We start from the raw sequence: 17,931 nt of genomic DNA, 5'->3' as shown, positions 1-17,931 counted from the left end.
AGCAGCAGCAGCAGCGGCAAACGCACAGCGCAGCATCATGTATGGCTCCAATAAAGTCTGCAGGGCGGACGGCCCTTGCTAAGAAGCTGCAGCCGTCGAGAGCGGCAAGAGCTTCTCTTTGCCCCGTCACGTCAGCAGCAGCAACCAAGAGCTCTGCTGCTGCAGCAACTGGATAAGGTATTTGCTGCTGCTGCTGCTGCTGCTGCTGGCTTAGGGGGCCCCCTGAAGGCGACCCCGGGGGTGGCCCCCCTTCAACTGCAGCCCTGAGGCAGCGCCAGCTGACAACTTCGTCTCCAGGACCCATGATGTGCAGACCCTTGAATGAATCCTCTTGCTGCTGCTGCTGCTGCTGCCGCCGCTGCTGCTGCTGCTGCTGCTGCGTGCGGCTGGCCGTTGCTGCATGCGCCATGCCTATCCGCAGCAGCGCCGTGCCCAGCAGGGGCGCAGCGTGTCGCTGCAGCATGCGGCCAAGAGAAGAGGGCCTGCGGTATCTGTGCTGCTGCTGCTGCTCGTGCTGCAGCAGCAGCAGCAGCAGCAGGGTGGCCTGGTGCTGCGCAGCTGCCTCGGCTGCGACAATGGCCCGCTGCTGGCCCGCAGAGAACGCAGCGCCCTCAGCAGCAGCAGCAGCAGCAGCAACAGCAGCAGGAGAGTTGTTGCACACGCGGGTGAGGTGAGCCACAGCTTTAGCAGCAAGAGACCTCTCGCTGGCTATGCAGCCAGCCAGGCCGCGGTGGAGGCAGCTGCTGCTGCTGAAGCAGCAGCAGCCGCTCCACTGCAGCACTGCTGCTGCTTCCTCAAACTGCTGCGGGGCCAGCAGCCTAGCAGCAAGGCCCTTGGGGCCCCACACGGGGGCTGGGGGTGGCTGCGCCCAGGGGTCGCCTGCTGCTGCTGCAAGCGCGCCTTGCTCCTTCCCTGCTGCTGCTGCCGCTGCTGCTGCTGCTGCTGCTGGGGCAGCAGCAGCTACGGCTGCTTCAGCGCCTGGAGAGCTTGTGAGGGGCCCCAGGACTGCTTCAAAGTTAATGAGAGCTAGGCGACGGAGACACTCAACAGCTGCTGCTTTTAGCTGCGACTCCTGCTGCTGCAGCCGCTGCAGCCACAAAGCCTGGGCCTCGTGCTCCAGTGCAGCAGCAGCAAAGTTGCTGTCGCTGTCTCTCTCTGTGCCTTCTTGCTTCGGGGCCGCCCCCTTCTGCTGGGGCCCCCTGTTGGCGCAGGGCATGCCGGCGACAGGCGCAGCAGCAGCAGCAGCAGCTGATGTTGCTGCTGCTGCTATTGCCTCTGCTGCCTCGCCCCTGCCCTCAGCAGCAGCAACTGCTTCCAGCCGCTGCCGCAGCCGCTGCAGCGTCGCTCGCCGGGCCAGCAGCCGCTCCCTGCGTAAGTCCATTGTGGCAAAAAGGGCTCGAGAAACTCCCCAAACAACTGCAGCAGACAGCAGCACGCTGCTGCTGCTGCTGCTGCAGCAGCTGCTGCTGCTGTTGTTGCTGCTGCTGGGGTTCTCGGGGGGCTGGTGCGAGGGACCGCGGGAGAAAGGAGGTTCTTCTCCCTCACACGCTTGCAGCTGCTGCTGCTGCTGCTGCTGCGCAGTAGTAGCAGCAGCAGCAGCAGCAGCAGTCTGCGGACACAGCAGCTCAGTGAGGCACTGTAGAGACACAAGGGCTGGGGAGACTTCTGTCTCGGCCAGCGGCAGCAGCAGCATGGAGATGGCCTCGTGCGCTGCTGAAGGGCTTGCTGCTACTTGGGGGCGCAGCAGCAGCAGCAGCTGCTGCTGCTGTCGCTGCAGCAGCAGCTGGTGCCTGCTCTCTAGCTGCAACTGCAGTCTTCCGAAACTGTCGTGCTTCCGCGCACCGCCATTCTGGCTGGGGTCCTGCAGCAGCATCCGCTGCTGTTGTTGCTGCAGCTGCTCCTTCTCTGCTGCAGCTGCTGCTTCTGCTGCAGCACGCGCTGCAGCACGACCTTCTGGGGCCTTCGCAGCGAGAACGTCAAATGCCTGCAGAGCGAGGGCTGCGAGCTGGAGGCAGCTGTCTCCTCCTCTGGGGAACAGCAACAGCAGCAGCTGCAGCCACACCCTTGCATCAGCGTCGTTGCTGCTGCTGCTGCTGCTGCTGCTGTCCTCGTCTTCGTCCCCGTGAGCCTTCTGCCCACGAAGGGCGGGAGCAGCAGCCACAATGCGTGCTGCTGCGCATAAGCCTCGCCATCGAACGAAAGGGCTGCTGCTGCTGCAGAGCCTCATGTGTGCTGCCTGCAGCAACAGCAGCAGCAGCAGCAGCACCAACCCTGTAAACGTAGCGAATGCGACTGCAGCAGAACTAGAGAGGGACGGACCACAGTGAACACCCCACTAAAAGCAGAAGCAGCAACAATAGCAGAAACAGCAGCAGCAGCAGCAGCTGCTGCTGCTGCTGCTGCAGCAAGACGTACTCTCAGTAGAAGGGCGGTGACCTGCCAAGTGTTGTGGTGTACAGACAGCCCAAGGAGACAGTCAGTTGCTGCTGCAGCAAGATCAGCAGCAGCTTTTTCTGCAGCAGCAAGAGCATCGAAGCAGACTTCAGGTATAAGTCCGTCTTCTGCTGCAGCCCTTGTGTCTGCTGCTAGCTGCTGAATGTCTCCCGCTGCTGCTGCTGCTGCTGCTGCTGCTGCGGGGCCACCAGCTGCTGCAGCCTGCATCCGCATGCTGCGGTAAGACTCTGAGGGCCTGCAGCTGTCCCCCAGAACCTGCGCCATGCTGTCAGCAACATCTTGGCTCTGCAGCAGCAGCTGCTGCTGCATCTGATCCTCATCAGCTGCTGCTGCTGCTGCTGCTGCTGCGCCGCGTCCTCCGCGCGGCTCCAGCTGGTACTGCGGCTGCAGGAACGCCCTGCCTTGCTGCTGCTGCTGCTGCAGCAGCTGCTGCTGCTGCTGGTGTCGAGGGCTGTCCACGTATGGGGCCTCTAGACTAGGAGAACCCGACAGGGGGGCCCCCGGCCCCCGGGGGGCCCCCTGCTGCTCCTCTGGGGCCCGGGTGGCCCCCAGCAGCAGCGCGAGGGGCCCCTTTTTCCCCCTCCAGTTTGTGCTGCTGAGGGGAGCAGAGACTGCTCTTATATAAAGCGTGCGGATATATGCTGCTGCTGCTGCAGGGACCTGAGAAGCAGCAGGCAGCAGCAGGCAACGAGAGCAGCAGCAGGAAACGAGAGCAGCAGCAGGAAACGAGAGCAGCAGCAGGCAACGAGGAACACCTCATGTGGTTCAAGCATCGTCGGAAAGGTGCTGCTGCTGTTGCTGCTGTTGCTGCTGCAGTACGGGCGCGGGCCTACCTGCGCGCGAAGCACGTGAAGCGCAGCAGCAAGCAGCATGCAGCAGAGGCCCTTATGGAGCTGCAACTCTTCGCTGACAGACTTCTCGAGCTGCAGCAGCAAGCCTTGCTGCTGCTGCTGCTGCTGCTGCTGATGGTGACTTTGCAGCCGCGGGGGCAGGACAGCTGCAGCGCAGCTGAAGGCAGCAATTGAAAGGGGAGACACCTGGTCGTCGTTGGCAGCAGCAGAAGCTGCTGCTGCTGCTGTTGCTGCTGCAGTTCGCCCCTTTGTAATGCCTAATATGGCCTCAACAGTAGCGAGTGGGTCTGTAGAAAAATATCCGAATGCACACGCAGCAGCAGCAGCAGCAGCAGCAAAATCACTGAGCAGCGAAATCCGTCATCAACAAAAATGCTGCCTCACTGCTGAACCTACACTACCGTAAAAGCAGCAGCAGCAGTTACATCTGCGGCGAGTAGTGCAGCAGCAGCAGCTAGCACAGCAGCAGACGCAGCAACTAACGCAGCAGCAAAAGCAGCAGCTAGTGCAGCAGCAGCAGCAGCAGCAGCAGGTGCCGGAGCACCAGCACCTAGTGCACCAGCATCAGAACCTAGTGCAGCAGCACCAGCAGCAGCAGCTAGGGCAGCAGCAGCAGAAGCAGCAGCAAATAGTGCAGCAGCAGCAGCGGGAGCCAGACGCACCTCTGGCCAGCAGCTCGCGGCCGGAATCCCAGGTGTTTGCTGCTTCCCTTAGCTGCTGCGCAGAAGCCTGCAGCCGCGGGAGAGGCAGCTTTTTGTGGGGCCTCCAGGAAAGACAAAAAGGCAGCAAAAAGGAAACAATTAATTCTGAGCCTCTCCCTAGGGCCCCCCCCAGAGCAGCAGCAGCCTGCAGCAGCTCTTCCCCCCGGTTCGCGAGGTCTTCAGGGGCTGGCGCTGCGTGGCTGCTGCTGCTGCTGCTGCTGCTGCTGATCTTTTCTTGGAAGATTCTGGGAACGGCTAGGGGGCCCTCAAGCGGCTCCTGCAGTCCTGGGTGCTTGTCTTGCAGCACTCCAGTGGTGAGGTACTCCATGCTGCTGCTGCTGCTGCTGCTGTAGATGGCAGCAGCAGCAGCAGCCTCCTCGGCCTCCACAGCGGTGCTGCAGCGCAGAGACACGCCGCAGTGCCTCTCCACCCACTGAGTCCGCGGCATCACTGTAGCAGCAGAAGGAGTTTCAAAGGCCGAGAGAATGCTGCTGCTGCTTCTCCTGGGGGCCCCCTCCTGCGTCCCCGGGGGGCCCCAGGGAGCCGCCCCAACAGCAGCAGCAGCAGCAGCAGCAGCAAAGCTGCCGCTGCTGCGGCTCGTCGACACCTGGACGGAGGCGTCGCTGCCTTCGTCGTCTTCGCCGCGGTGGCCGGCCTTCCGGCGGTGGGGGTGGTGGCGGTGGTGCTGCTGCTGCTGCTGCTGCCGCTGCTGCCGCTGCTGCTGCTGCAACAGCTCCTGTGCTGCCAACCTCCAGCGCCGGCCCATGGCCTGAAGAGTCTCCGCCACTGTGACAGCAAGGGCGTGGTCTGTCTCCTTTTGGAAGGCCAGAAGCAGAGACAGCAGCAGCGCAACAAAGAGGAAGAAGGCGCAGGGCTGCTGCTGCTGCTGGTGGTGGCGGTCCGCAGCAACTGCAGCAGCTTCTGCTGCGGCCAGGAAAGCCTCAGCCTTCTCCACCAGCTGCAGCGCGTCGTCGCCCTCTCGGTGAAAAACCCCCAGCATTGATTGCTTTGCTTGCTGCACTAGTCCTCGATAACTTGCTGCTGAAGCTGTGCTGCTGCTGCTGCCGAAGAGCCAGGTGCCCAGGGGGCGTTCGCTGCCGGTGGCGGGTGCTGCAGCAGCAGCAGCAGCAACCAGCGCCGCGGCCTCGCCGTTCGCGGCCGTGGCTGCTGCAGCAGCAGCAGCAGCAGCAGCAGCAGACAGCAGACACGGCCCGGAAAAGTCAAACAACTCCCAAGGAGGAGACATGGCCAAGGCCGTGCGACACAGCAGCAGCTGCACTCTGCCAGCTTCTAGCTGCTTCTTGCTGCTGCTGCTGCTGCTGAAGAAAGGAAAGACCCCGAAGGACCTTCTTTGGGCGGGCGGGGCCCCCACGGCCTGCAGCAGCCGCAACGAAGAAGCAAAGCTGCTGCTGCTGCTGCTGGCAGCAAGTGCAACAGCACGCGCTGTGGCCCTCTGCTCCTGCAGCACAGCTGTGTCTGTCTGAGCAGCAAGAGGCCGAGTTGCTGCAGCAGTATCAGCAGCAAAGAACACAAGCGGCTGCAGCTCTTGCTGCAGCCACAGAGTGCCCCCGCTGCTGCCCAGCCAGCCCACAACCCTGCGCAGCCGCTCGGGGTGGCAGTACCTGACTGCAGCAGCAGCAGCAGCACCTGCTGCTGCTGCTGCTGCCGGCGCTGCTGCTTCTTCTTCGGCGCTCGCGAGGCTCCTTCGCCGGGTAGCCTCCCCGGCTCCGAACCCGCCCCACGAGCTGCCCGCTGCTGCTGCTGCTGCTGCTGCTGCTGCTGGCTGCCTGCTGCTGCCAGCAAAAGCCTCGTTCTCATCAGACCACTCCCCCCCCAAAGAACTCTCCCCATCATCCCTGGGGGGCCCCTCAGGGGCCTCGGGGGCCCTCGAGAGCAGCAGCAAACTCTCAAGGAGGCCCCCCTCTGCCACGCCTGCTCGGGGGGCCTCCACAGGCCTTGCGAGGGAGAGCCAGAGGGCGGGGGGCCCCTCTGCTGCTGCAGCAGCACCTGCTGCTGCTGCTGCTTCCGCGGGGGCCCCCGACTTGTCTTCTGCTGCTGCGCACTGCCCACAGCCCAAGAAGACCCGCGTGAGGCTCTGCTGTACAGACAGCGAAAGCGAGCGGCCCACAACTCCCAGGAACTGCAGCGCAGCAAGAGCGCGGCGTTGCTGCTGCTGCTGCAGGTCCTCCAGCGCTGCTTCCTCTGCTGCTGCTGCTGCTGCTTCGCCCAAAGACGCGCCGCGGCGCAGACGCAGGGCTGCAGAGGCGCTGCCCTGCCGCTTCAGCTCTTCGCTGCTGGGGGGCCTCTCAGCTTCCTTGCGTGCTGTTGCTGCTGCAGCAGCAAAGCCCCGCAGGAGGCAGCAGGAAACGAAGAGCTGCTGCGTCTCACTGCTGCCGTAGTGCGACAGCAAACCCAAGTGCAGCAGCAGCAGCAACTCGCACAGCGCAGACACCCAACCCTCACTCGACAGCGGAATGGCCCCGCCCGCATGTTCCTCGAGGGCGTCAGTAAGGCGTTCTACGAAGACAGCAGCTTTTGCTGCGAAGGAGGCCCCCTGCTGCTGCTGCTGGTGCTGCTGCTGCTGCTGGTGCTGGTGCTGCTGCTGGTGTTGTTGGTGCTGGCGCTGGGGGTGCTGCGGGTGCTGCGGGTGGTGAGGCTTGTGGACGTCCCAGTGCAGCATTTGAGTTCGGGAGGGGAGGGCTTGGGAGCGCAGCAGCAGCAGCTGCTGCTGCTGCTGCTGCTGAGGCGTGGGCAGCAGGCTGGGTATCAGCTTCGCCACCGCGCGAAGAGCAGCAGCAGCAAGACCCCCCCTGTCCCACTGGATGCTGGAGGCATGCAGCAGCAGCTCGCAGAGTGCAGCAACTTGGGACTGCGGCACTGCAGGCGCCACCCACAGCGGGGTGCACAGAGCAGCAGCAGACGCTGCTGCTGCTGCTGCTGCTGCTGCGGGTGCTGCTCTCTCTGCCTCAGCAGCACGCTCCGCCATTAATGCCAAACAGGAACAAACTGCTGGCATCGCCGGCCGCAGCGAAACGCCGACGCCCAAGCACTCCAGCAGCACGGGGAACAACAGGTCTGCAGCAGCAGCAGCAGCAGCAGCGGGGTTTACATGTGGCGTGGGGCTCGGGCACTGCAGAAGCGCCACTGCCTAGCAGCAACAAGGGACGGAGCAGCAGCAGCAAAATGGAAGAAACTCACCAGGTGCGTCTTGGGCGAGGACTTTGAAGAGCACGTGAGCTGCAGCTTCCCTGAGGATTGCTGCTGGGGAGGTCCCGAGCTGCTGCTGCTGCTGCTGCTGCTGCAGCGGCGAAGACGCTGGCCATCTCGCTGTTGCTGCTGCTGCCGCCGCGGCTGCTGCCTCGTCGCTGCTGTCGGATGGGGAGAGACAAAGCAGCCGCAGCACGAAGACAAATATGCCACAGATTGCTGCAGGGGGCGGGTGAGTCCAGGCCGCAGCAGCAGCAGCAGCTGCTGCTGCTGCTGCACTGGGCCCCGCTGCAGCCGCCATTTCTGCTGCTGACGCCTCTCCTGCTGCAGCCAGCAGGCGTTGCTGCGCCGCGCGGCCCCACGGGCCCCCAGCTGCTGCTGCTGCTGCTGCATGCAGCCCTTCTCTTCTAAAGGGCTGTTTGCGTCTGCGGCCAAGAGAAGGCCTGCGGTGTATGTACAGCTCCTCTTCTGAGCTGCTGCTGCTGCCTTCAGGATCCACTAAAGTCATTGTGTCCCACCTAGAGGATATTTCTTGGGGGCAGAGCAGCGGGAGCTTGAAGTCTATGGTTACCTGCAGCTCACTGCAGCCGCTGTCGCTGCTGCTGCTGCTGCTGCTGCTGCTGCTGACCAGCTGCCGCTGTCGCTGCTGCTCGATACCGGCGGAGGCCACGTCAGCGCCCCTCGCAAAGTGCTGCTGTTGCTGCAGCAGCTGGTACTGCTGCAGCTGCAGCAGCTGCTGCTGCTCGTCTTCCCCCGATAAGTGGGCAGCAGCAACAGGCAGCAGGCGCGACAGCGCGAGAGATCGACAAGCTTGCAGCACAGCAGCAGCTTGAGATGGCGAAAGTCTTTTTTTTGCTGCCAAACTAAAGAGACAAGAGACAAACTTTGCTGCTGTCTCTGCTCTATCCCACAACAGCCGCATCCTCTCCGTTTCCTGCTGCTGCGTGTCCTCCGCCTGCTGGTCCAGGTAGACCTGCTGCTGCTGCTGCTGCTGCAGCGGCGGCCGCAGCAGCTGCTGCTCCCTGGGCCTCGTCCACCTCGCTGCACAGCAGCAAATGCTGCTGGGCTGCTGCCACGGCGTGAGGGCCAGCCGGGGGGAGGGGCAGCCGCACCTCTGTGCTTCTGCGCACACACACAGGTTCGCCGCAGCAGCAGCAGCAGCAGTAGCAGCAGCAACAGCAGCAGCCAACGCAGCAGCAGCAGCAGCAACAGTAGCAGCAGCAGCAGCAGCAGCAGAGGCAACAGTGGTAGTGACAGCAGCAGCAGCAACCTCCGTGCATCCTCACCAGCTACTCTGCCCATGAAGACAAGTGCAGCACACTGTATGGCTCTCAGCCGCTGCTGCTGCTGCGGGTCCCCTCGTAGCCCACCGGAGCGTTTGGTTGCCGTTGCTGCAGCAGCAAACACGTCTGCTGCTGTGTTCAGGGCAGCAGCAGCAAGGCCTCCTCCGCAGCACAAAGGAAGGTTCAGAAACCGGGCCAGGCCCTCTGTGACGAGCCGCGCGGCGCCGCCGTTCCGCAGCAGCTGCTGCTGCTGCGCTGCAGCAGCAGCAGCAGCACGGGACAGCCGCCGTGCTGCAGCGCCCCCCGCAACAGACAGCAGCAAACCGTCCGGGGATCCCTCAAGGGACAAAGATGCTGGGGAGCACCACCTGAGTTCATTGAAAGCTCTTTTATGTCTCTCTTGTGGTGCTGCTGCTGCTTCGGCTGCTGCTGTCTGGTCGAGAGCCTGCAGCACCCAGTCCACCTGCTGCAGATACGGAGGAGCCGCAGCGTCGCTGCAGGAAGCAGCAGCAACAGCAGCAGCAGTGGGACTAGGAGCAGCTATGGGCGAAATCAGAGAAAGCCCTGCAAGTGACCCCTCGCAGGGAGGCGCTGTGATGCAGCCTGCTGCTGCTGCCGTCGCTGCTGCTGCTGCTGCTGCTGATGCTGAGGAAAGTCCCGCGGTCTTCGCCTCGTGCTGCAGCTGCACAGCGCTAAGAGAAGACACTGCAGCAAAGACGATGCTGCAACGCCGCATTGACTCACACACAAGCAAATCGAGTGTACATACACCCCAAGAGCCCTGCACAGTCTGGACACAAGCCTAGCGGGGCGTAAGTGCAGCAGCAGCAGCAGTAGTAGCAGCAGAAGCAATAGCAGCAGCAGCAACAGGAGCAGCTGCTGCAGCCCTCCGTAATGTTGCTTTTGATGCACTGTTTGGAGATGCGTGGTGCCTCTGTCGCTGCAACAACGGAAGCAACAGCAACGGTAGCAGCAACGGCAGCAGCAGCGGCAGCAGCAGCGGCAGCAGCAGCAAGCAGCAGCAGAGGCAGCAGCAGCATCGTCTAGGTGAAGCCCCTTACGGCTCCACCATTCGTTTGAGAGTCTCGTCCGCCAGCAGATCTCCAACGGGGTCCCTGGGAGCGAGAGAGCGCCTGCTGGCATGCAGCAGCAGCAGCAGCAGCAGCTGCTGCAGCTCGGCTGCGTGCTGCTCCGTGCGCCAGTGCTGCTGCCCTGCAGCAAGAACTTCTGTGAGGTGGGACAAAGAGGCAGCAGCTTGCATGAAGAAGGCAGCAGCTCTTGGGCCCTCAAGTCTGACGCCGTCGCCCAAGTCATTGTCGTTGCCGCTGCTGCTGCTGCTGCTGCTGCTGTTGAGGGCTGCTTCCTCCTGCTGCTCAGAGAGGGTCATATCCGTGTGCTGCAGCAGACGCTGCTTGTACGCTGCTTCCCCCCCTTGACCTTCAGCCTCGTCTGCTGCTGCAGCTGCTGCAGCAGCTGCTGCTGTCTCGAGTCCGCCTTGCTCCAGTAGCCGCTGTCGCTGCTTCTGCAGAGCCTTGCGCTGGTCCTGCATGTTGGCTGCTGCTGCTGCTGCTGCTGCTGCTGCGACGCGGTTGCTCGCGTGCTGCTGGTCGTCCTGCAGCAGCTCTGCTGCGGGGACGCCGGAGATTTCGCTGCAAATGTGCAGCAGCAGCAGCTGCAGCAGCAGCAGCACGGGGTCGTGCCGCACCATCCCCGACTGCTCGTCGTCCCAGTGTCTGAGCATCAGGGGGCTGCTGAGGTGTACAGGCAGCAGCAGCAGCATAGCAGCAGCTCGTAGCAACGCGGAAATGACCCCTGGGGGAGCACTAGCCAGCAGCATGCGAGGCAGCAAAATGTACACGACTCTTTCTGCTGTTGCTGCCATCAAAGGAAGGTATTCAATTCCGCAGCCGCCTTCGCCGCCTGGCGGCAGTTCTCCCTCTCCACGTGCTGCTGCTGCTGCTGCTGCTGCTGCTGCTGCTAGGCCCTCTTCCAGCGAGCGCTGCAGCCCCACGGCGTTGCGGCCGGCGTCGTTTTCAGGGGAGAGGGGCTGCTGCCGCTGCTGCTGCTGCTCTTCCTGCTGCTGCTTTTGCTGCTGCTTCTGCAGAGCCAGCATCAGCGAACGGCAGTTTCCCGTTGCTGCTGCTGCAGCAAAGGCACTCAGGGCCTCTGCAGCCCGCAGCGAGATGCTCCAGCGGATGGGGAGAGACAGGCGGCGCTGCGAGCCCGCAGCATCCTGCGGCTGCAGCGGCAGCAGCAGCAGCTGCAGCAGCACCACAAACACCTGCTTCGTCAGAGACACAGAGATCGCTGGCCATCCCGAAGAGGAAAAGATCTTCTCCAGTAGCAGCAGCAACGAGCAGCAAGCTGCTCCCTCCGTCGCCGTCTCCTCCGGAGCCCCAGGAGACACTAAAGCTGCAGCAGCACACGCCGCAGCAGCAGCGCTGGAGTCACACGAAGCGCACTTATTAGCAGCAGCAGCAGCAGCAACAGCAACAGCAAAAGCAACTAGCAGCAGCGTGTTAGGGAGATTTGGACTAGGCAGTCCCGTCTGCAGGGGCGCAAACGCCTTTTCAGCAGCGAACGGCGCGGCCGATGCAACAGGAGCCTGTGTCGCATTTGCTGCTGCTGCTGCCGTTGCTGCTGCTGCTGCTGTTGCGGAGCGCACCTGCTTTCTTTGTGGCCTTCACTAACTTAGATATGACGATGTGGGGGGCGCAGCGCGCAATGATCTGCAGCACTTCCAGCAGCAACTCGCGGCGTTCGTCGCCGTCTGCAAGTGCAGCAGCTTCTTGAATGGCAAGTGCAGCAACCTTCCCGAGCCACGTTGCTGCAGCAGCCTGCGGGCGGCCACCTGCTGCTGCTGCTGCTGCTGCGAGGGGCGCCCCCGCTGCTGCTGCCCCTGCTGGCTGCAGGGCCGCCAAGCCGTGGGGTCCCCGGAACTCCACACAGGGGGCCCCCTGGGTCTTTGCAAGAAGCTGGGGGAGGCCCAGGTGGCTGTGGAGGGCCCAGCGGAACAGCAGCAGCCGCAGCAGCAGCAGCAGCGCAACCTGGTGGTCCTGTGTGGCAGGCCGGACCTCAAGAAAAGCCCTTATTGCAAGAGCCACGCGGCCTGTGTCTGCTGCAGCAAAAGAAAGCAAAGAAGCTCCTGCAGCAAGACATGCGGAGTAGAGGGGCCCCGTGGGCCTCGAGATGGGGGCGCTTAGCTGTGCCTCTGCTGCCCGCAGTGCCAAGTCCCGCTCTGCTGCGGCTGCGGGGGCCCCCGCAGCTGCTGCTGCTGCTCCTGCTGCCTCCGCCGGGGGCCCCTCCAGCAGCTCGTGCAGCAGCTTTTCTGGCCTCCAGGTCTCGCGCAGCAGCGGCAGCAAAGAAGAGCCCTCTACTGCAGTTGCGCCCGCGTGGGGTCGCCGGGCTGCTGCTGCACTTGCATTGTTCCTAGACCCCGCAGCTGCTGCAGGCGCTGCTGCTGCTGCTGCTGCTGCTGCAGCGTCCGGCAAGGACGGCTGCAGCGAGTCCAGCAGCACAAAGAGGAAGTCATCAACGTCTATCCCAGCCAAGAAGCCCTCCTCAGAGCCACACGAAACTGCCTCATGGCCCTGCATTGCAGCCACTTCTTCTGCAGATCGTTTTGCCCCTGAGGGCTGCAAAGCTGCGGTCTGTTCGGCAGCGGCTGCTGCAGCTGCTGCTCTACGTGCTGCTGCTGCTGCTGCTGTTCCCCTCTGACCGCCGGGCAGCCCTACTGGACTTGTGGAACTCAGGCTAGAAGGCTTTGTCCGCTTGGGTTCTTCATCTGTAGAGGCCACACTGGACAGCCCACTGCTGCCCAGTGTTTTCCCAGAGAAAAAGGCTTTTATGGAGTAAATCTCCGGCTATTTCCAACACCGTGCTCACAAAGATGTTCTTGAGATGCAGCTGGAGGCCCGAGGCCGGCGGGATGCACAGGGATCGGTGTGGCCAGCCGGCGACGCCCTTGGTCTTGCATTCAGCAGCGTCGGCGGCGGTAGGCGGAGCCTCGGGGCCGTGCAAAGCGGTAGAAATGAGCTGCTAATGAAAAATAAATCGAAAAGTAATCCTCTAAGGCTATCTGCAGTCGGCCACAGAAGGAATGGACCATTCAAGACTCAGCGGCCGGCGGATTCCAAAAACGCGTGTGGTAAAGGCACTGACAAGGATAAACAACGACTCTCCCTGCATGCTCTCAGCCTCACCTTCTTAGTTGTATTTCTGCAGTTTAGAGCGGAAGATATCAGCAGACAGGCTCCGCCCGCCGCCTGATCAGCACCGTGGGCCATTCGCAGCTGCTGCCACGTGCGACCCTGCAAGCAGTGTCGTGGGGCTTCTTCACGGAATCTTTCCCAAAAAAACTGAATTATGTTTACTCTGTATAATCCAGCTCCTATTAGTCTCCTGGATCTCCACGTAATGAGCACAAAGCTCTCTGTTCTTCCCTTGCCAAGAGCAGCCCGCGTGAGTCCGCTGCGGTCCACCTGCGGCTGCGCTGCAGCCACTATGTGCAGCTTTTATGCCGCAGCCAGTGGGTGAAACCTTTACTTATTATCTCCTTCAGCAGCCTAAATTATCAAAAGGCATCTTGCAGGTTCAGATGGGCCGAAGTCGCCAGCCCAGAGCTGCGCCGCCGTTTCCCTGCAGCGGTCTGGGCAGCTCTGCCACCGCAGAAATTCTGAACTTGGGGTTCCACATAGTGCAAAGCTGCGCAAGACATCATTTCTGTCTATCGTAGAGGCTCTAGGAGTTTACTTTGGCCTCTTCTCAGCACTAAGTCTTGGGAGTCACCGCCAGGAGCCAGGATGGGCACCGAAGGATCTAAGAAACGGCCTGCAGCTTTCCTTACAAATGAGCACCATGGGGCTTCTGAGCACGAAGAGACAAGCAAATTCGCCCCAAGTATGCGTTTTAAATCTTTTAGGAGGCAAAAAATCCCCTCAAAGCCACAGGACTCCTCGCGGCAGATGTGACCTGTGGAGTGGATTGTACTGAGACCATTTGGCCTCCACGGCAAGTGCCCCAATGGCAGCATTATAAGCAAAGAAGTGCAGCCCAGCCGACTGTCTTTGCCGAAACACAGCAGCAGATCAATCCATAGAAGCATTTCTCTTTGTCCAGGGCAACAAAGCCGTCATATGAGTCGCTATTTTCTGAAGAACCGGGGTGGCTGCAGCCTTTTGCTGCTGCTGCTGCAGCTTCTGTTCCTGCTACTATTGTTTTCACCCTCGTGCAGATGCTGTGTAATGTATCTAGGTCGCCGGTAGTCTGCTGCTGCTGCTTCAGATTCTCCCTTGCCAGCCCATTTCCCCAGGCTGAAGACAAAAGTCCTTGGCTGTGAATGCATCAGGTTTGCATTTTAATCGTATAAGTCTTTGCCTATGATTGCACAAGATTTGCATCTTTACCTTAGAGGCCTCCTAGCCTCAGTCTTTGCTTTCAACTTGGATTTCGCGGTGCCGCCGTATTCAGCAGTTACATGAAGAAACAAAGCCAGTTGCTTCACCTTCAAGTCAGCTGCTTCTTCTTCTTTAAATGCCTTTTATTTTTCTTTGCCAAGCGCGTCTAACTGCTTATTCTTTGCGCAGCAATTTCAGATGGTGCATTTCGCACTAACGAAGCCCTGGGCAAAAGATCTGACCCCTCAGAAACCTCCGTTGGAGCAGCTGCTGCACTTTTTTCGGTTTTATTTGTTTTCCACAACACACAGCGCAGGTCTTGGCTGGGAAAACAGCAGAGCTTTTTAGACAAAGGGCTGGTGCTGGCACTGAGCTGCAGGGGCTGACAAGACTGCAGATGAAAGCTGCGACTTTCAATATAAAGAGAAGAAGTAACAGTTCTTTTTAGAGAAGTCAGAGGCCTCCAGAAGAGTTAGCTACAGCTTGGAAGTTCCCCCAGCCCTATTACCTGCTGCTAACGCGAGCGCTAGCCCAGGCAGTGTCATTTGCGAGACTGCGAAGACTTGCGCTTCAGGAATTGGAATAGTCCTTTTAATTTCCCCTCAAGCCGAAGACAAAAGAGGAGAACAAGAAGGAAAGAAAATAAAAAATGAAATGCAGCTGCGCTGCTTGGAAGCTCTTTTTTTCCAACCTTCAGCGGGTGCCCTAGAAACTTGAGTTATCAAGTGCACAGTACGCTGGGCCGTAGCCACAGGCTGCAGCAGAATGAAATGCAGTTACTGGCTGCAGCCACAGGCTGCAGCAAAATGAAATGCAGCCTGTGGCTGCAGCCACACAAGCTGCAACAATGTGAATGCAGCCACAGGCTTCCATGGGTCTTAACTCAGAGGCAAATGGCGGGCCAGACGAGGCCGCCTGCAGTGATAGGGAGCCTCGCTGCTCTCTTTTTTAGTTTCTGCCTTAGCAGCTTTCTGTCCTTTTAGTTTTGTTCCCATTTGTAAAAAGATTTGAGTGGGCAGAGAGTAGGGAAGACCTTTTCCTCTGCCTAATAGCACAGTTTAGCTGCAGCTGCCCAGTACGGCAGCTCGTAGGCGCAGGCTTTCTGCGGAAAGACCCTTACCTACTGTTGCTCTGGAAACTTTTTTGCTGCAAAGACTGCACGGGGGCTGGCAAGGGGCTCCGGGGTGTTGAACTCTGGCATTTTTTGGCTCATTTGCTGGCCTTCCACAGCCATCTAGTCAGCAGTCATCACTAGGCCGCGTCAGCTCTTCTTCGCTACCCAGGACCCACCCACATTGGAACTCAACTTTATAAGCCTCTAGTTAAGCCAGCATTCTTTTGACTAGCTGGGCTGCAGCGGCTGCCGCTCACAGCACCATCCCCTGCATGCAAAGTCGGCTCATATTAGCCTACTAATTCTCAACCCGCTCAAGCAACCCATTGCCTTAAAGGAAGCATTTATTTGGCGAATTTCGCTTGGATGCATTTGGCAGATTACGCGTGATATCTTTTGATCCTCAGTACTCTTTTTCTGGCTCTATTTCGGGCTGTTTATTGCCCTACATGCCTCCCCGTTGCCTTTTTCTAGCTGTATTCCTGTGTTTCCTTATTCTCCCTCTGTTGCTGCATTTGCTGCTTGCAACTTGCCCTGCCTAAACAGCTCAGCTGCCTAGAAGGGAGCGGAGCTGCAGCGCAGCGCAGAAGTAGAGATTTTTCCCAGGGCAATAGAAGGCCACACGGCAAGCGCCGAAGGGGTAAAAGGGAAGCAAAATGGGGATACTAAAGTGGAGACAGGGCCCATTCTAGCATGTAAACTGGTTTTATTATCATTTTATTTTCAAGAAGCACATTAATTTAAACAGTTCGAGACTGCATGCGGCGAAAATCCAAGACTGTCTTCCCATCTCGGCCTATAACTTGCGTCTAACTGGGCTGTGCAGCCACTGCGTGGAATGGAGCCCCAGTGGTCTTTGAGCAGAAAGTGAAGGACTGCTTTTGCAAGTTGATGCTGCGGTTCTGAGTTTCATTGAGCTGCGAGTCAGTGCAGGCAGCCTCTGCTGCTCGGAGGCGACTTTGGGGTGTAAGAAGAAAGCAGCACTGGCTCGGATCAAAATCTGCCAGTTCGTTTCCCTGGCTAGCTCTTGGGCCACAGGAGCCCCAGATACACTGGCAGCAGCAACGACTGCTAAGATCTCAAGGGCTCTTTGCAGTGTTGGGTTACAAAATAGCTTCTGATTGGTGCCCATGAGGGAGTAGCAGGCTTCTGGGTGAGCCTAATAGAGTGCAAGGCTGCCCTGCTGCTGCAGTCTCACAGAAAGACCACTTCACCTGAATTTCCGTGGCCCTGGGCTTTGCTACAAACACAATTTCAGGCGCAGTGAGCCCAGTCAGCCTCCCAGCACTGGCTTTCCGCTGCTGCCACCAAGCTTCCCTAGCTAGTGGGGGTTGCAGCAACTTCGTGGGGGCCCCCAGCCGTGTGCTAGGCAATTGTGCAAAGCTAAATGCTTATAAGGCACCCTGGGCTGCAGGGCGGCCGTCTTGTGCTGCAGCGACCTCCTGTTTCAGGCCAAAGGGCCTCCCCGCAGCGGGCTCGTGGGCTAGCCCGCGCAGTCTTGGGGTCTTCAGCCGTCTGTGCGGCTTGTGTGCATTTCAGTTGCTGCTAAGTTTCAGTTTCAGAGCTTTATAGCGAAAACAGTGGAGCCGATTCAATGGCGAACTGCTGCCAGCGGCGCTCGCTCGAGAAGGCAGCACCGGGCGACTTCGCCGGAAACAGCGTGCAGCGCCACAAGGGGAGCCCCTGGCGGTGTTCTAAACTGAAGACTTGTAATAAAATTATGCCTGGGAGTCTTCTGGAGGCTGAGGCGGTGTCTGGGGCAGTGCGCACCGTGGCTGCGTTTGGCTGTGCTGCTATTCCGCCTGCGGCTCCCGGGGCGCTCGTCCGCAGTAACAGCAGCTTCAGCAGCTTTTCAGGGACATTTTAGCCGCAACAAGCTGGGGAAAATGCAAAGAAAATCAAAGAAACGCAGAGGCGTGAGGTGACGGGCTGCTGCGGACAGCAGCAGCAGCCAGCCCACGGGACACAGAGCAGTCTTGCTGCGATGCCATTGCCGGCGCTGCGCTGGGAACGGAAGCCGCTAGCTGCCGCCTATGGTTAAAAAGCTGCGGCTGGCGCTAAATAATAATGGTAAAGGCTTGCTGACACGGAAAGGGCGGCTTTAATAGGCAGGCGCTGCAGGAGCTGCTGCTGCTTCGCCGCCGATCAGCTGGGCGCTGCTCCCATGCCTTCTCCGTCGGGGTTTGCTGTTCTTTGTCTGCCCCCAAATCCTTCTCTTATATATTGGCCAGGTGTAGCTGGGCCTGGCCGTATCTCAACACTTATGTGGGTAACAAGTCCTGCTGCCCTTTGCTGACGCTGCTGCCGCTGCAGTCGCAGACACCGCGAGGCCTTCTTGATCTCCGCAAGCAAGCGGATCCTTCCTTCGTCTTTTTTTCTCCATTAGATTTGCGTCAGTTTTTTCATCTCCAGCCCTCGGGCTGCAACAGCCGGCAGCAGCAACGGCTGCACCAGCAACGCCGCCAGCAGCGCCCGTTGCTTCGCCAGTGCTGCTTCTAAACACCCGGCCTTCTGTAAATTCCATGGCCTCGGCGGCCCTCTTTTTGCCGCTTCGGAATATCTGAGCCTCTGGCGAAGCTGTTCCCAGCAGCAGCAGCAGCAGTAGCAGCAGGAGCAGCAGCAGCGGGAGCAGCAGCGGGAGCGCTGCGCCTCTGGCTGTGATTGCTGCTGCTGAGTGCCTCCCTCCCATTTTTTAAGCTTTGTTGACCGCGTTTTATTGACAGCGTTTCGCGAAGTCTGTAAGAACTGAAATAGGGGAAGGGGGGCCGCGGGAGCGGGCGATAGGTAACTGCAGGTAAGCGGCATGAGGGCTCGCAATGGTCCGGCGCTGCTGCTGCTGCTGCTGCTGCTGCCGTTCGTGCTGCAGCAGCAGCCCGTGAGGGGGGTCCGGGGGGCCTTCGAGGTCGCGGGGGGCCCCCCGGAGCA

The 17,931-nt window shown here is 60.3% G+C and overlaps 2 protein-coding genes across 2 annotated transcripts in view; both read right to left on the bottom strand.

The window, feature by feature from the left end:
* Positions 1–210: 210 nt before the first annotated feature.
* ETH_00023035 (uncharacterized protein) lies at positions 211–12,092 on the bottom strand (the record flags this gene model as incomplete). Its single annotated transcript, XM_013372630.1, has 8 exons — positions 211–2,236; positions 2,416–3,114; positions 3,288–3,592; positions 3,968–7,081; positions 7,205–8,335; positions 8,500–9,218; positions 9,558–10,908; positions 11,162–12,092. Coding segments are annotated over 8 exons (10,276 nt in total), but the record flags the coding sequence as incomplete, so codon positions are not given.
* A 5,296-nt stretch (positions 12,093–17,388) lies between these two features.
* The window catches only part of ETH_00023030 (PHD-finger domain-containing protein, putative), a gene marked incomplete at both ends in the record, with an annotated part of 2,548 nt that continues 2,005 nt past the window's right edge, over positions 17,389–17,931 (bottom strand). The window contains one exon of the mRNA XM_013372629.1: positions 17,389–17,583. Within this exon, the coding sequence (XP_013228083.1) occupies positions 17,389–17,583 (195 nt within the window). The remainder of the gene's footprint in view (positions 17,584–17,931) is intronic.

This window comes from Eimeria tenella, genomic scaffold, assembly GCF_000499545.2.
Source record: "Eimeria tenella Houghton genomic scaffold, Eth_scaff100, whole genome shotgun sequence".
In the NCBI taxonomy this organism is placed as follows: Eukaryota; Apicomplexa; class Conoidasida; order Eucoccidiorida; family Eimeriidae; genus Eimeria; species Eimeria tenella.
The sequence above is the reverse complement of the archived record's forward strand: the minus strand, read 5'-3'. Positions and strand labels throughout refer to the sequence as shown.